Source organism: Mytilus californianus, unplaced genomic scaffold (genome assembly GCF_021869535.1).
Source record: "Mytilus californianus isolate M0D057914Y unplaced genomic scaffold, xbMytCali1.0.p SCAF_4, whole genome shotgun sequence".
Lineage (NCBI taxonomy): Eukaryota > Metazoa > Mollusca > Bivalvia > Mytilida > Mytilidae > Mytilus > Mytilus californianus.
In genome coordinates this window covers 35,663,744-35,679,539 of record NW_026262690.1, presented here as the reverse complement: position 1 = coordinate 35,679,539, position 15,796 = coordinate 35,663,744, and the positions used below count along the sequence as shown (strand labels likewise).

At 31.6% G+C, this 15,796-nt stretch overlaps 1 protein-coding gene across 2 annotated transcripts in view; it reads left to right on the top strand.

Annotated features, from left to right (window-relative positions):
* Window positions 1-15,796, top strand: part of LOC127698222 (tetratricopeptide repeat protein 13-like) — a 58,548-nt gene that overhangs the window by 15,718 nt on the left and 27,034 nt on the right. For both annotated transcript variants that reach the window (XR_007980756.1, XM_052201579.1), the window contains exons 2-12: window positions 1,072-1,172; window positions 1,624-1,699; window positions 3,402-3,472; window positions 3,839-3,904; window positions 4,904-4,996; window positions 7,357-7,473; window positions 8,746-8,859; window positions 9,633-9,715; window positions 12,334-12,475; window positions 13,938-14,042; window positions 14,540-14,606. Coding sequence is in view for 1 of the 2 variants with exons in the window: in XM_052201579.1 (XP_052057539.1) it covers window positions 1,072-1,172; window positions 1,624-1,699; window positions 3,402-3,472; window positions 3,839-3,904; window positions 4,904-4,996; window positions 7,357-7,473; window positions 8,746-8,859; window positions 9,633-9,715; window positions 12,334-12,475; window positions 13,938-14,042; window positions 14,540-14,606 (1,035 nt within the window). In the remaining variant the exon portion in view is untranslated. The remainder of the gene's footprint in view (window positions 1-1,071; window positions 1,173-1,623; window positions 1,700-3,401; window positions 3,473-3,838; window positions 3,905-4,903; window positions 4,997-7,356; window positions 7,474-8,745; window positions 8,860-9,632; window positions 9,716-12,333; window positions 12,476-13,937; window positions 14,043-14,539; window positions 14,607-15,796) is intronic.

The window sequence follows — 15,796 nt, the reverse complement described above, 5'->3', positions numbered from 1 at the left end:
TGTAACTACCCTAATTTTCATTGCTGAATTTAAGTTTTTTTCTTCATTCATCCCTATTCCCACTTTTTAAAAATACTATTCCTTCTATTCCCACATGCAAAAACAATAGATGTTTTGATAAATAATTTGTTTTTATAACAATCAAGGTTAATTAGAATTTCACCTAAGATTTACCTGTATTTTTTTTAAAACATAACATATTTGGTACACTGTTTAGGTATAATACAAGTAAATTTTGTTACAAACAGACTCGGGAACCAAAACCTTGTACACAGTGGATTTAAGCACCCCCTCAGTCATGGTCTATTGACTGAAACTTTATAAAAAATAATAATGGTATGATTTCCAATAAGACAACTGTCAACCAAAGTTCAAATGAAGTGGATGTAAGCAATTATAGGCAACTTTTTGGTCTTCAACAATGAGAAAAACCCATACCGTAAAGTTGGCTATAAAAAGCCCCAACATGGTAGCATAGTTTACATGTTAAAGTTTGTGAATAAGTCAGTTTAAGGGGAACCACCTTCGATAAGTCTGATATTTTTGTATGCAGTTATACAAGCATTGGCTCATGTCATTTCAGATGAGATTATTTGGTCCCACCCCCCTCAGTCATGACTAATGGTCTATTGACTTTGAATCTTTTACATATATATAGTTTAAAACATGTAAAAGTTTGTGATTAGGTCAGTTTAAGGGGAACCACTTATGATAAGTTTATGACATTTGGTACATTGCTGTATTAGCATTGGCTGATTGGCATATCTTATTTAAGCAAAATTATTTGACCTGTACTTTCAGTCATGGTTCATGACTTTGAACATTTTACATGTTAATGTATTGCTGTTTTAATGTCAACATTGACATTTTACTTTCAAAATTACAGAGGCGAGACATATCTCTGTGTCAACTGTTAATATTGCAGATTATATGATCTTATACCACTCTTTTTGAGATATATATGTCCTTTCTTCCAAATAATTCCAGAATCACTGTCCAGCAACTGTTGTAATATATATATATACCCCTGTTCTACTGCAAATAATAAAGTTTTTTATCTTTTATATTTAGATGACAAATCCTCTGACCCACCTGTTGGATTATGCTCAACACTTAGAGATTCTGGATATTGTGTCAAGGAAGAAACAGAAACTTGTCAGCATAGTCTTGAGGTATTCTGTCTCACAAATGGAAACTCATTGTTTGTTAATCATTTTCAGTTTACTTTATACTGTTTATTTTTAGTTTGAACAGAATGTCTATTCTCCAATTGCAATACTCCTTGGGGTTTTAATGTGACTATTAAATTGATAATATTAAAGAAAATAATTCATATATTATATGTACAATTTTTAGGACTAAAACTATAGCAGATATATTTTTGTGGAAATATATTTAACAAGGTACCCCTTGATAACAATGATACATCATTGACCAACCATCCATAGGAAGATGCATGATATTGAATTCCACATATGGGGGCTGCAAAATAAGACAAACAATTCACTCTAAAAACTTCCATATACAACAAAGAAAGTTTATACATATGGACTCTTTTAAAAATACCTTAATTTGGGAAAAAACCTAAATGAGCAGAAATTGAATGACCATTGTTTTTTTTAGGATTTGGCTACAGAGATAGTTGAGAGAGAATTAGTACCTTTAGCATCACAAAATCCTGAGGCTGATAAAAAACTAGGTAAAACACAGTATGGTTAGAATCTCAAATTCCTGAAAGTGATTGAAAAACTAGTTAGGAATAGTGTGGCTAGAATTAAAAATCCTGAGGCTGATTAGAAAACTAGGTTAGATAAAGTATGGTGAGTATCACACAATCCTGAGGCTGAAACAAAATTTAGGTAAGATGTAGTATGGTTATTGTCACACAATTCTGAAGCTGATTAAAACAGTAGGCAAGATAAAGTATGGCTATTATCAGACAATTCTGATGCTGTTTAAAAAACTAGGCAAGATAAAGTATGGCTATTATCACAAAATTCTGAGGTTGATTAAAAATCTAGGTAAGATAAAATGTTGAGGTTAATAAAAAAAACTGGCTTTTATTTAGTACAGCAACCATCACAAAATCCTGAGACTGATAACAAGACTAGGTAGGATATAGTATGGCTAGTATCACAAAAATCCTGAAGTTGTACATATGTGGAACATAGAAATAGAGAGTACTTGTGGTATGGGTTTTCTGACTTGTATTAGTAGAAAATGCTTTCAGATATACAAGAAGTAATATTTGCTTACATTAGGATATTGTGTTATAGTGGAATTGTAGTGCATTTAAATTACATAAATACAGCATTTTTTAAATAGTTATCCTTTATATCACTATTTAGTAATGCTGATATGTAATATTTAAATTTTACCTTTAAGATTATGTTATACATGTATATAGCATGTCAATACATCTACCCATGAGAAAAACATAAATTTATTGTCCATTAAGATTTTAAAATATTTTATGGTTTCAATATATTTAATCTGATAAAGCAAAATGAACTGCATGAATATCTTTTATAATTTGTTTGTAATTAATTGATAATCAATTTCAGTATTATATGGGGACGAAGTCCCCTATTACAGTAGAAAAATCAATAAAAAAAAAAAAAAAAAAAAAAATCCGGGAAAATTTCCTGAAATTTTCATTGTACTAATGAACTCAAAATCGTTAACTTTTTTTTTTCAGACTTTTTTTAATTCCCGCATTTGCGCAGAAATCTACTCCCTTCTTCCGGTCTCGTTTGTCATGAGACTTTGAGTGAAACATATATATATCAGCCCAGTAAAATATAGGAAGGAACACAATAACAATTTCATTTCTAATTATTCTTTGATATGAAAAAACGTTACCTGATGATAGCGTTTCTTTGTTTACATTGAATATGACGTCATAACTAAAATAACGTCACAACTAAAATCCCTAACAACAGAACCAAAATCGGAAACGATACGGTATTTCCGTTTCTTTTTTAACAGATTTAGAACTTAAATTGTGTTTGAATTAAAAAAAATAATTTATATAGACTTCGTCCCCTTTCACAGGTAATGCCTGCCTCATATTAGATAAATGATACCTTGACTTATTGATCAAATTCTATTTGTTTATGCATGTTTATTTATAAAGGATTATATTTTCTTTAAAGCATTAAATATTCATGCAATGTTTTTTTGTAAATTTTCCTTAAACAAGGAAATTCAAATTTAACAATGTTTCATTTTCATTTTCTGTTTTACAATTACATTTGAATGGACTGTACTCACTGTAGTTATGTTCTGTACAGAATGTTTGTGTTATATGCAGTAGATATAGATTTCATGAACTTTAACTTTGAGTAAATGAAAGAAAAAGAGGAAAATGCATCAAATATTTCATTTATTATATTTTCTAGCTTTAGGATTTGTATTGTTAAACATGGGAAGTTATGATGCAGCAATGAAGACATTTAATGAAGTGTTGTATGTAAGTACATGTATGGTCATTTTTATACCATGTTGCATGAAACATGAATCCAATTTAAAAACTAGAAATTGAAATTTTAACAACATCTGACTATGTTTGTACGCTCACAAAGGAAGTTTTAATGGTAGAATTGTCCATTTGCCCTAAGAATTAAATGCAACAAGCTGGCAGCAATAAATTTCTGTCACATAACACATCATAAAGGAGCATACGATTTCCGTCAAATTTGAATATCTGATTATCGAAAAGTGTGATGATAAGTAAAACAAATATGCACCAATAACCTTTGGGAGCTCATCAGGTAGCACCTGCCTCATGTTAATAACTTTGTATGTAAAAATCAGTTTTCCCTATATTTTGTTTCAGGAAAGTAATGATTTAAAAGGGGCTTACTATGGCAGAGGAATGGTGTATGCAAGGCGAGGGTTACAGGTAAATTGATTACTTTGCAAGGGAATGATGTAACCTAGGTTAGGGTTACAGGGAAACTTTTCACATTGATAGTTGAATGATGTATCCTAGGTGATGGTTATGGGTAAGTTGCCATCATTGCAAGGAAATGATGTTAGACAATAGTTAAAGATAACCTTCATACTTTGGCAGGTTTATGTTGTTTCCAAGCTGACAATTACTGGTAAGTAGCTTTCTTTTCAAAAGAAAAAAATCACTTGTCTAGGGGTACATGTAAGTTACTGTAAATTCAGAAATTATTGCGTGCATTTATTAATGTGTTTTTTGAAGAATAGACTAAAAATGTGAGATTAATTATTGCGATTTCAGGAAAATCTGCATACAGATATCCGTATCAAATATCAGAATGTGAGTTCTTATTATTGCGATACTCACCCAGTCGCATTATTCACAATGATAAAAACCTCGCAATAATTTCTGAATTTACAGAACTTACTTTGACATTAAAAAGTATTCTAGTGAGGCATTGAAGTAAGTAGCTTTTTGACTAATTGTTGTTTTTAAACAAAACAATGAATATGATCACAAGCTTGATACATGCATGATGAGTTATATTAAAATAAATCATAAGAACTGTCTTGATTGTGCTGATTATCTAATTTTTTAAAATTCATTGAAATGTTCCACTTTGACTTTCTGCTACACTACTTATTTTCGTAGTTAAAATACCCCAAATTTCAACACAATGTAGTTTCAATTTCTTAATCATCCTAAGAACCATTCAAGTCTGTTGTAGTCAGGAGGTTCTGCAGTATGAAATTTCCAATATAGAAGCAGTGTCCTAATATACATAATTTCAAATTATTTTACTCCTCGGATCGCAGTTTCTCCTTGAAAATATGAAAAAGAAACACTCATGAATGTTTTGTGTAATTATGGAAAGAACAAATGTCTTTCATAAAACCTTGTATATTGAACTTTTAAAATACCTTGGATTATACAATATATCTGTTTCACCAGGAAAAAGCCAATGCAGCTAAATCTATCAGAGAATTTACTGAAGTTATACACAGAACAGAAAATTTTCATGAACCGTTTGCAAGAAGAGGGGAGGTAATAGAAGATATATATCATACAGATAAAACAAATATTACTAGATACATTAAACTTTAACACATACTTCTTAAAGACTTGAATAAAATCATGAAATACTCCAAAGTGTCTGAAAAAAAATCATCAGAGAGAAGAATTATTGCATTCTTTAAATTCTATATGTTCCATGATGTCAGAAGCTTCGTATTTAAAACACAGATTATGATATGAAAAAAGTCAGATGTAGTATGATTGTCATTGAGACAACTATCCATAGACCAAAAGGACAAAGATGATAAGGTTACACTGAGGTAACTGTATAGCTTTCAAGAATTAGCAATACCCATGCCATATAATAAGCTATAAAAGGCATTGGGATAACACAATGAATGTAAAATAAATAAAAAGTGAAAACCAACAGCCTATAAATAAGCTGATGTTATTAAACGGAAAAAAAATTATGACAGATGGCATAATTTTAGTCTATTCAAGTAAAATATTAATTTTGGGTAAAGATTGCACGAAAAGCAATAAAAAACCTATGGTACTGACTTGATATCTATATCTTCCAAGGTTTATCACTAACTTTGATAGTTCAAACAAAATAGTGCAGTGAAGTGATCATTATTAAGATCCTATCTTGTCAATGTCATGTAATTTATTGACGATATGTTATACTTTGATATATGAGTTACAATATGTCATAATGATGTGTATTTGAATTACCATACTTGTCAAAAGAAAGTATTTTTATGTAGAATTACACAAGTAATGCATAGTGTATGAATCTGTCATAAAAATAGGTTCAACTGCAAATATACAATTATGAACAAAGGAAGATAACTCCAGCTCATATTTATTATTATACCCCCTGCTTTAAAAAAGTGGGGGTATACTGTTTTACCTCTGTCTGTCCATCCATCCGTCTGTCTGTCAGTTCGTCTGTCCCAAGAATATTTGTTCATAAAAAAGTGGGGGTATACTGTTTTACCTCTGTCGGTCCGCACATCCATCTGTCAGTCCATCCATCGGTCCATCCGTCTGTCCCATGAATATTTTTCGTCACATCTTTCTCAGGAACTACATTACAAGGATTTCTGAAATTTGGTTTCAGGGTTTATATGAGTCAGCTATACAGTATGATGCATTTTCAGATTCATCACTCAACAACTTCCTGTTTACTTTATACTTTTAGCAGAGCGGGGGTATCATTAGTGAGCAGTAGCTCACAGATTCACTTGTTTTAATTTGCCTAGCAAAATACAATTCATTGTTTTATTTAAAAATTCTCAAAATTGCAAAATGAAAGCAATCTTTACCCTTGAGTGCTCACAAGCACTTTGATTGATGTTGGTTACTGCAAACATTATGATAATTTAAATATCTGTTTAATGCTATTTTTGAAGATGGTTACTGCAGACATTATGACAATTTAAATATCTGTTTAATGCTATTTTTGAAGATGGTTACTGCAAACATTATGATAATTTAAATATCTGTTTAATGTTATTATACCCCATGCAACGAGTTGCGGAGGGTATAATGTTTTTGACCCGTCCGTCCGTCTGTCCGTCCGTCAGTCCGTCAGTCCTGTTTCTTGTCATCGCAACTCCTCTCAAACCACACAACAGAATTTCACGAAACCTTTTTAGATAATAAGGACATACTATGTAGTTGTGCATATCGACAGGAAATTACGATTCAATTCTTTTTCTAGGAGTTACGCCCCTTTGAACTTATTTACTTTAATGTACTACTGCAACAGTTTGTCATTGCAACTCCTCTCAAACCACACAACAGAATTTCATGAAACCTTTTCAGATAATAAGGACATACTACGTAGATGTGCATATTGACAGGAAATTACGATTCAATTTTTTTTCCAGGAGTTACGCCCCTTTGAACTTATTTGCCCAATATACTACTGCAACCTTTTGTCATCGCAACTCCTCTCAAACCACACCACAGAATTTCATGAAACCTTTTCAGATAATAAGGACATATTACATAGATGTGCATATCGACAGGAAATTACGATTCTATTTTTTTCCCAGGAGTTAAGCCCCTTTGAACTTATTTGCCCAATATACTACTGCAACCTTTTGTCATCGCAACTCCTCTCAAACCACACAACAGAATTTCATGAAACTGTGTAGATAATAAGGACATACTATGTAGATGTGCATATTGAAAGGAAATTATGATTCAATTTTTTTTTCTGATACAATTTTTTTTTTTTTTTCTTACACTTATTTTATTCCTCCAATGACAATGTGGGGAAGTGGGGTATGTGAGCGCGCTCACTAAGGTTCTTTCATTTTTGAAGATGTTTTCTGCAAACATTATGATAATTTAAATATCTGATTAATGTTATTTTGCAGGCTTACATGGCAATTCGCCACTATCCTGATGCTTTGAATGATTTCAATAAAGCTATCAAGTTAAATGCTCCAACAAGGATCTTTTTCTTACGAGGAGTTGTAAATCTTTTACTGGAGGTAAGCTTCTGTAAAATGCATATGGGCTGTTAATAGCTAAAGTATTATCCAGAATGGATTATTGTCATTGGAAAAATAGGAAAATGAATCATTAAATCATACAGATCTTATAACACCAACATTGTGGGATGTTTATTGTTGAGACACAGAGTATGGCTAACAGTTAAAAAGTTGTGTGATCGAATTCTGTATTCTGTTAAACATTGCATAGAAGGACAAGAGTTTGTATTAATGCTATTTGACTTGATACACAAAAGAAATTATTTTTTTTATGTTGGAAAATTTTATTATTTATCCTTCAAGCAAAGATGCAGGGGATTTTTTCTTGGTTTAGACTTATGAAGCACTCAAATTGGTAAAAAAAATAAAATTATTGTAAGCTGTTTTTCATGATGTTTGTAATTTAAAAAAGATGTGACACTAATTTTAGAATTCATAAAATATTTTTTAGACTATATATCATTATCCGTATGCATAAAACTTTTTATCAAAGGGCATTTAACCTAGAAGAGTCTCAACTGAACAGCCAGAATTATATAAGATAATCCATGAATCATCAAAATGTTCCTGAATTCAGCATCTATTTATTGCTAAAATTTTATAATCTATCGGAACTTTCAATTTAAGGAGAAAGAAACCCAAAATTAAATTTGTCAGATTTAAATTTTTCCATATCATTGTATAGTAAGAGAAAAAAGTAACCTGCTGATTGAAAAAAGCTCTGTTACCCATCCTTTTTGTCAAATTAAAAAAAAAAACATTTTGGCTAATATCAAAAAAATTCTATGGATTTTAGTTTCCACCCATGATTTACCTAATCAGCTGACTGATAGGATGACTGTGATACTGACTTGTCCTTGAATTGCAACTTAATTTCATTAGCCAAATATTTTGGTTTGAAATTAGAACTTTACCTTTATTTATCTGATTATCTCTCCATGAAAACTCCGCGAAGGTTTTTTGTGTTCAACTTGTTGATTTGGGAGATGTGTTTTTACTGATGCCGAAACTGATTGGGAGTAGTGACATCACACGTTTAAGAAATATGGCATCTGCCTTTGTGACTGGAAATTTAAAAAGATTTATTTATATATACCAAATTAAACAGGGAGAATTGTGTTATTACTATCTTAATAAGTTATAGATTCCTTCAATAATAATATGAAAGTTTGGTTTCCTTCTCCATTAAAATACATCAAAGGGAGACAACTATTAGTAGGACAGCATGTTTTGATGTACATCAGTTATTAAAAATACCATTATCTGTTGTAGAATTTTTCAGATGCAGAGAAAGATTTCAAGTTAACTTTAGATAAAGACAGTCCTACATATATTACTAATCTGTACCACTTGGGGTTAGCACAGTACTATAGAGGAAGAATTCGGGTAAAGTCAATTTTTATGCCCCACCTACTATAGTAGAGGGGTATTATGTTCGTCCGTCTGTCCCGCTTCAGGTTAAAGTTTTTGGTCAAGGTAGTTTTTGATGAAGTTGAAGTCTAACCAACTTGAAACTTAGTACACATGTTCCCTATGATATGATCTTTCTAATTTTAATGCCAAATAAGAGTTTTGACCCCAATTTCACGATCCGCTGAACATAGAAAATGATAGTGTGAGTGGGATATCCGAAACAGGAGTCTAATTTTATATTTCGTATTCTATATTAGTTTCTTTAAATTATGTACTTTTTGTAAGTGCATAGGGATAATAACAAGGTGTGTTACTTCAGTTGAAAGTGATGAAGTGAAAGTTAAGCATATTTATAACTGTTTGTCATTATAATTTGCTTCATTAAAAAATCATTCTATGGTTTAATGCAAGTTTTTTTAAGTACAAACTTTATACAGTTTACAAAGAAAATGTATTAGTTACAGCAGAATGCATTGAGTGTGTATGTGGAGGTATAATCTTTGGTTAGCTTGCTTGTTAGCTGAACTGTGAAGTCATTATTAGGTTAGGTATACTACCCTCCTTTCAGAGTAGTCTAGTTCTACAGATAGATTGGTTATCTGTCGGACTAGTCTACTCTTAAAGGAGGGTAGTTTACCTAACCTAATAATGACTTCACGGTTCAGCTAGCAAGCAAGCTAACCAAAGATATTACCTTTACCTACACACTCGATGCGCTCTGCTGTAAGCTCAAATTAACTTTTCAGAATGCAATAGAAGTATTTAAAGAGGTATTAAAAGTACAGCCAGATCATATTGATGCTTGTTCCAGTGTAGGTCAGGCTTACAAGTAAGTTTTGTTACACATAAGATGCATGATAGCGTACATGTTTCATAAAGGTACTGTTAACAAGTCAAAAAAAAGATTTAATTTGTGTACCAATGTCCTCCCATCTGTCCAATTGTTTATCAATCCAAGAAATTCTGGCAATTATTAAACCTTTATTCAAGGTTTGTTTTTATAAAGACAAGCTGACCTAAACAATTTATCAATACATTAAACATAGTTAAAAAATCTTACATTTTGAGCATGTCTAATAATAAGTAACGATTGCTTGATTATACACCCATTCCAAAGGGGATAAATTGCTTCAACTTTACCTTTACCACATTTCTGTAGCTTTTTTCTACCTCTACAGATCTTTTTCAGTTCCCTCGATGTTCTACTTCCTGTTTGCTGAAAACTTATAATTTTAAAAAGTCATGCACATGTATGAAATTTTCTTCACATTTTTTTAAAAAGTCATAACTTCTTGATGGGGATCTAATTAGCGAGCAGTAATAGGGCATCTTGTTGAATCTTCGCCTGTTTTTTATTCAATGTTTGGTTCTTTAATGACACATCCCTCTTATTATTGTGTTCCATGTTTCCTTGTGGCAGTATCACTGTTTTGCCTTTGTATCCTATTTATTTCATACTGTTTAGTTTAGTTAACCTGTTTAATTTTATGCCTTTCTGTGTACCATTAATTATAATATAACTGTGTCTTTTTGCAACTTATTGGGAAACTGTACTACAATATAACTAAAGAGCACTGTTGCAGATTTTAAAGACTGAATAAATAAAATATAATATTTTTATTATTTAAAATACAATCAGGAATCTGTTTTGTTTAAATGACCTTTATTGCATCTCTTTAAGGAAGGTGTAATTAAATAACTATTAAGTAATTGAAACAATATATTCACAACCAAGGGATTTTAACATCAAATGTCTTAATGTGTGCAATGTATGCATATTTTCCCTTCTGTGTCAGTTTAATTATACCCCCGCTTTAGAAAAGTGGGGGTATACTGTTCTACCTCTGTCTGTCTGTCCGTCCATCCATCAGTCCATCTGTCAGTCTGTCTATCTGTCCATCTGTCAGTCTGTCCGTCCGTCCGTCCGTCCGTCCGTCCGTCGTTCGTCCCATAAATATTTTTCGCCACATTTTTCTCAGGAACTACATTACAATGATTTCTGAAATTTGGTTTCAGGGTTTATATGAGTCAGCTATACCGTATGATGCGTTTTCAGATTCATCACTCAACAACTTCCTGTTTACCGAACACTTACATCATTTTACACATGACATCCAAGTAGTTGAAAATTTTCATCACATTTATCTCAGGAACTACATTACAAGGATTTCTGAAATTTGGTTTCAGGTTTATATGAGTCAGCTCTACCCATTACAAGGATTTCTGAAATTTGGTTTCAGGTTTATATGAGTCAGCTCTACCGTGTGATGCGTTTTCAGATTCATCACTCTACATCTTCCTGTTTACCGAAATATTTGGGCAGGGGTATCATCAGTGAGCAGTAGCTCACAGTTTCACTTGTTTTATATGCATACCTTGTTATTACCTTAGAATAACTTCTGGTCATCAATCAACAGTCTTCATATTATGAGTACTTAGTTTCTTGTAATCAGCAGAAGACAAATTTACTTGAGAGAATAGATTAAATTTGGCTACTCTTTTTAGTTCCCTTTTGGTACTAAACCATGATGAAATTAGTATAGTTTGTAAAAATTCTTGATTTTCCTATTTGTGTAATATTTTTTGAGTATATTTTGGATTGGAAAAGTATGGACACACCAAAATAACAATTTTATATTGAATGGAATTATGTAAAAATATATATTCTCTTATGGTTGTGGCCTGTTATCTATTCCTCGCATGCATGAAGAGATATTTCTTGTTTCACACTGCTAGGAGTGTGATACGAAAAAGAGATATGAAAAATGAGTTTAATTTGATTGGTTTGTTCCAGCATCATGGGACAAAATTGCAACATTTCCATTGGCTTTTCGTTAGGTCATTCATGAATTTCAAAGGTTAAGATGATGTACATTTTGCCCATGGCAGCGGAGATATGTGATTTCTTTCTTCAATAACATACAAAACACTCACACGTTACTTCTGAAAATCTTCATTTTGTAAACTTTCAATACATTCTGAAGTGTACAAAATTTTTTAAAATGTCTGATGTTTGATGCCAGAACAAAACATATGAAGTCATATTTGTATGCCAGTGCAAAAGACTAGATCAATGATTCGCGAAATATTTAATTTAACACAATGAGAATGTTTACCATAAGAGAAATAGGTTTAACAACTCATGAGAATTGGATATTGCTTGATATCCCATTATCACTCGTTTAGAAAACCTATAATTAAAAAAGATTCTCTAAAAGTATTTTGCTGTTGAAACAAGGAAATATAGATGTTTTATTAATTTTTCCAATTTGGTGAAATATGCACATATTATATAAGCTCATAATATTGTAAATCTTGTCTAATTAATTTATATTTCTTGATGTTATTCATGTTCCTATATTTCAAACATTTTTGAAGTAGTTCTGTGTCAGGCTGTATTGGAGATCTTGCATTTTTTTAAACGTCATCCTTATTTGTCATTTTCAGAGAACTTGGTAATTTACGAGCAGCAAGAGGAAAGTTTAATAGATCCTTAGAAATCAATTCCAATCATTCATTAACCTTACAGTTGAGAGCTAATATGTATTACTATAGTGGTGATCCAATGAAAGCTTTACAGGATGACCAGGTAAGATCCAGATAGGTGGATGTAATAATAATTGCCCCTCGCACGATCCACTGCAGGGGACTTAAAAATACCAGGCGTCCGTCTGTGGGTCTCTCCTTCTGGTCTCATTAGCGCTCTCACATGTACAATTCTTACTAGATTTTTATAAACTTATAGCATAGATTTATATTCACAATGTCTCAGACAAGTTCGAAAAGCAGTGCCAATCAACTATTTTTAAGAGTGATGCCCATTGAAAATTTTAATTACAGTTAACTCTCATTGTCTCGAACTCGGTTGACTCGAAATTTAGGATGAGTCACAGTTTTTTCATGGTGCCGAACTTAGTTCCATATAAACATATGTTTTTGGACTCCAGATAAGTCGAAATTTCGCTTGACTAACTAAATTTACGGTCCAAATGTTAACAAAAGCATTCAAAATTCATTATTTATCTCGAACTAATACACAAATGTCAAATCATGACCCTGTGGATTTAAATGGATTGAAGAGTTAATCTGACAGTAATTTTGTCAAACTTCCGGTTTTCGTTTGAGTCGAACTTCAGGTATCTCAAAATATTTCTCTGGTCCGGCTGACTTCGAGATAACGAGAGTTGACTGTATATGGAAAATTGCATTGTTAGTGTTCTCATGTGTACAATCCTTGCCAGATATTTATGAAACTTATATCATAGGTTTATATGAGCATAGTCTTGGACTTGTTCAAAATTCAGTGCCAATCAATTATTTTTAAAAGAGTTGTGGCCCTTGAAAATATTAATTATATTGAATATCGCATTGTAAGCGGCTCTCAGGAGTAATAATTTGCCAGATTTTTATCAAATTTATGTCAAAGGTTTATATCAGCATTGTTATGGACTAGTTCAAATATAAGTACAGATGAAATATTTCTAAAAGGGTTGTGTCCTTGGTAAATATTAATTATATTGGAAATTGCAATGCATTTGTTCTCATGCCTTCATTTGAGAATGGAAAATTTGCAGTTTTTAATTTACAATTTGTTTCCTTAGCTTCTATTTACTCTCAAATATCAGTTAACTTGTTGTAACTAAGAAGTCAAGCGCTTGGCTTGCTGAAATCCAAATGTGCGAGGGAGTTCATTCCTATAAGGCCATATGTCGATATGACATCAATCCCCCAAGATCATTCATGAAATTGTGCAGAAGTTTATTTTATTCTAATTTAATACATTTTTTCATGCCCTTATATTGGATATATTAATTACTTTTGATATGCATTAGAATAGGAATAGGAATTTTGTAATTTTTTTTCAATTTCAATTTTCAACAAGTGTTTGCACATAAGTAAGGATACATATGGATTTACGTTGGGGATGAACTGTAACAGCCATAAATATGTGCATTTGTCAGTCTTTGCTAAATATAGACAAATCAAGAATTTTATCCCACTGTTGTTTACAAAGCAAAAGCAGCACATCCTATAAGTTGTTTTTTTTACAGAAATGTTTAAGTGTAGACCCAGACAATATACACTGTCAGTATATGGAGGCTTTGTCATATATAGCTACTGGGAAATTCTATGAAGGTTTAAAATCAACAACAAAGGTAAGGTCAAAGTTCATTTCTATGTTTATTACTTTAAGAACTTCTGATTGATAAGAAAGGATATGATGTATTAATTCATTGCCAAAAATCACTGTATGCACTTGACAAAACTGAAAGCAAGATAATCACACTTTTATAACTGATCTTCATTTCAAAGTCACAATGAGACCAACACAATGCAAAAGCTCATCCCTCATAGATATGTATGTGTGTCAATATATGGTTACTCCTGTTACAACTTCCTCGTGAAGAGCTAAAATGGAAACAGGGGATATATGTCAACAAGACAGCAACCCTGTAACGCAATAAAACCAACAACAAAAAGAAACTAAGCTTCAGTCTATATTTGCTGTTCAGATCATATTTCTGTTAATTTAATATTGTAGTTAAATATCAGTAAAAAAATCATTTCACTATACATGTATAGAAAATATAATTTTAAAGAATTATTATAGTGTAATAAGAACTTTAATAGCATCATATAATGTCATTATCAGGTAATGGTAAACAATATGCCTATGATGAAAGCTACTCCTGAATTTTTACGTGCTCATTATTTAAGAGGTATGTAGATGTAAATCTGTGTTGAAGAAAAATATTATGAAGCAATGTCTATAGTTTTTATAGATTTTGCATCGGTTTTCTGAAGTTTTTCATATCATTATCATTTAGTCAATAAAACTAGAGACCATGCAGTCAGTTTTCTCTCAATGTATTAGTTCTGTCCACTTACAAAGGCTATTACAACTAGATGTGTCAGAACAACTGGAATGCCAAAAGTTCCTTAATTGTGGACTTGGAATCCAAAGACTCTGTAAATCATGATTGGAATTATAATAGCTCTGTAAGTGAAATTTTGAATCTACAAGTCTATTTACTGAAACTATGTTAGCTTTTATTTTTTTAGTGCAAAAACTAAAAAAAATAATTATAAAACATTGTATATTTATGTATCTTGAAATCAACATGATAACTCAACAAACAAATGTTTTTGTGATTAGGTCAGTTTCTCAAGTACAATAAGTAAATAGTCAATAGAATTTGGTCTATAGAATCAATAAAAGGCATTATATATATGTTCATCTGACACTGTTCAATTGACTTTGACCTCATTTTCATGGTTCACTGAGCAGCATTAAGCTTCTTGTGATTAAGTTCTTTTCCCAGCTAAAAATCATTTAAACTCATTTTCATGGTTAACTGATGAATATGAAGTTTTATGGCTTCTGTAGAATGACCTTGATCTCAAAGACTCAGCATATTCAGTCACATTAGGTTCAGCATGTGACACATTTTAGCATGTCAACTCTTTTACATTTCCTTTGAATTCCTTTTTAGCTCACCTGCCCCATAGGGCCAAGTGAGCTTTTCTCATCACTTGTCGTCCGTTGTCGTCGTCCGTCATCGTCCACGTCTGTTAACTTTTACAAAAATCTTATTTTCTAAAACTACTGGTTCAAATTTAACCAAACTTGGCCACAATCATCATTGGGGTATTTAGTTTAAAAAATGCGTCCAATGACCCCGCCTGCCAACCAAGATGGCCGACATGGTTAAAAATAGAACATAGGGGTAAAATACAAGTTTTGTCTATTATTTTGAAAACTGTTATAAATAGAAAAAATCTGATATAAACAAAAATTCAAAATGTTGAGCTCTACCAATTGTCCGTAAACATCAAAACTGTCAGACGACTTCTTACAGGAGTTATTGCCCTTAAATGACAAATTTTACCTTTTTTTTCATGTTTGCCT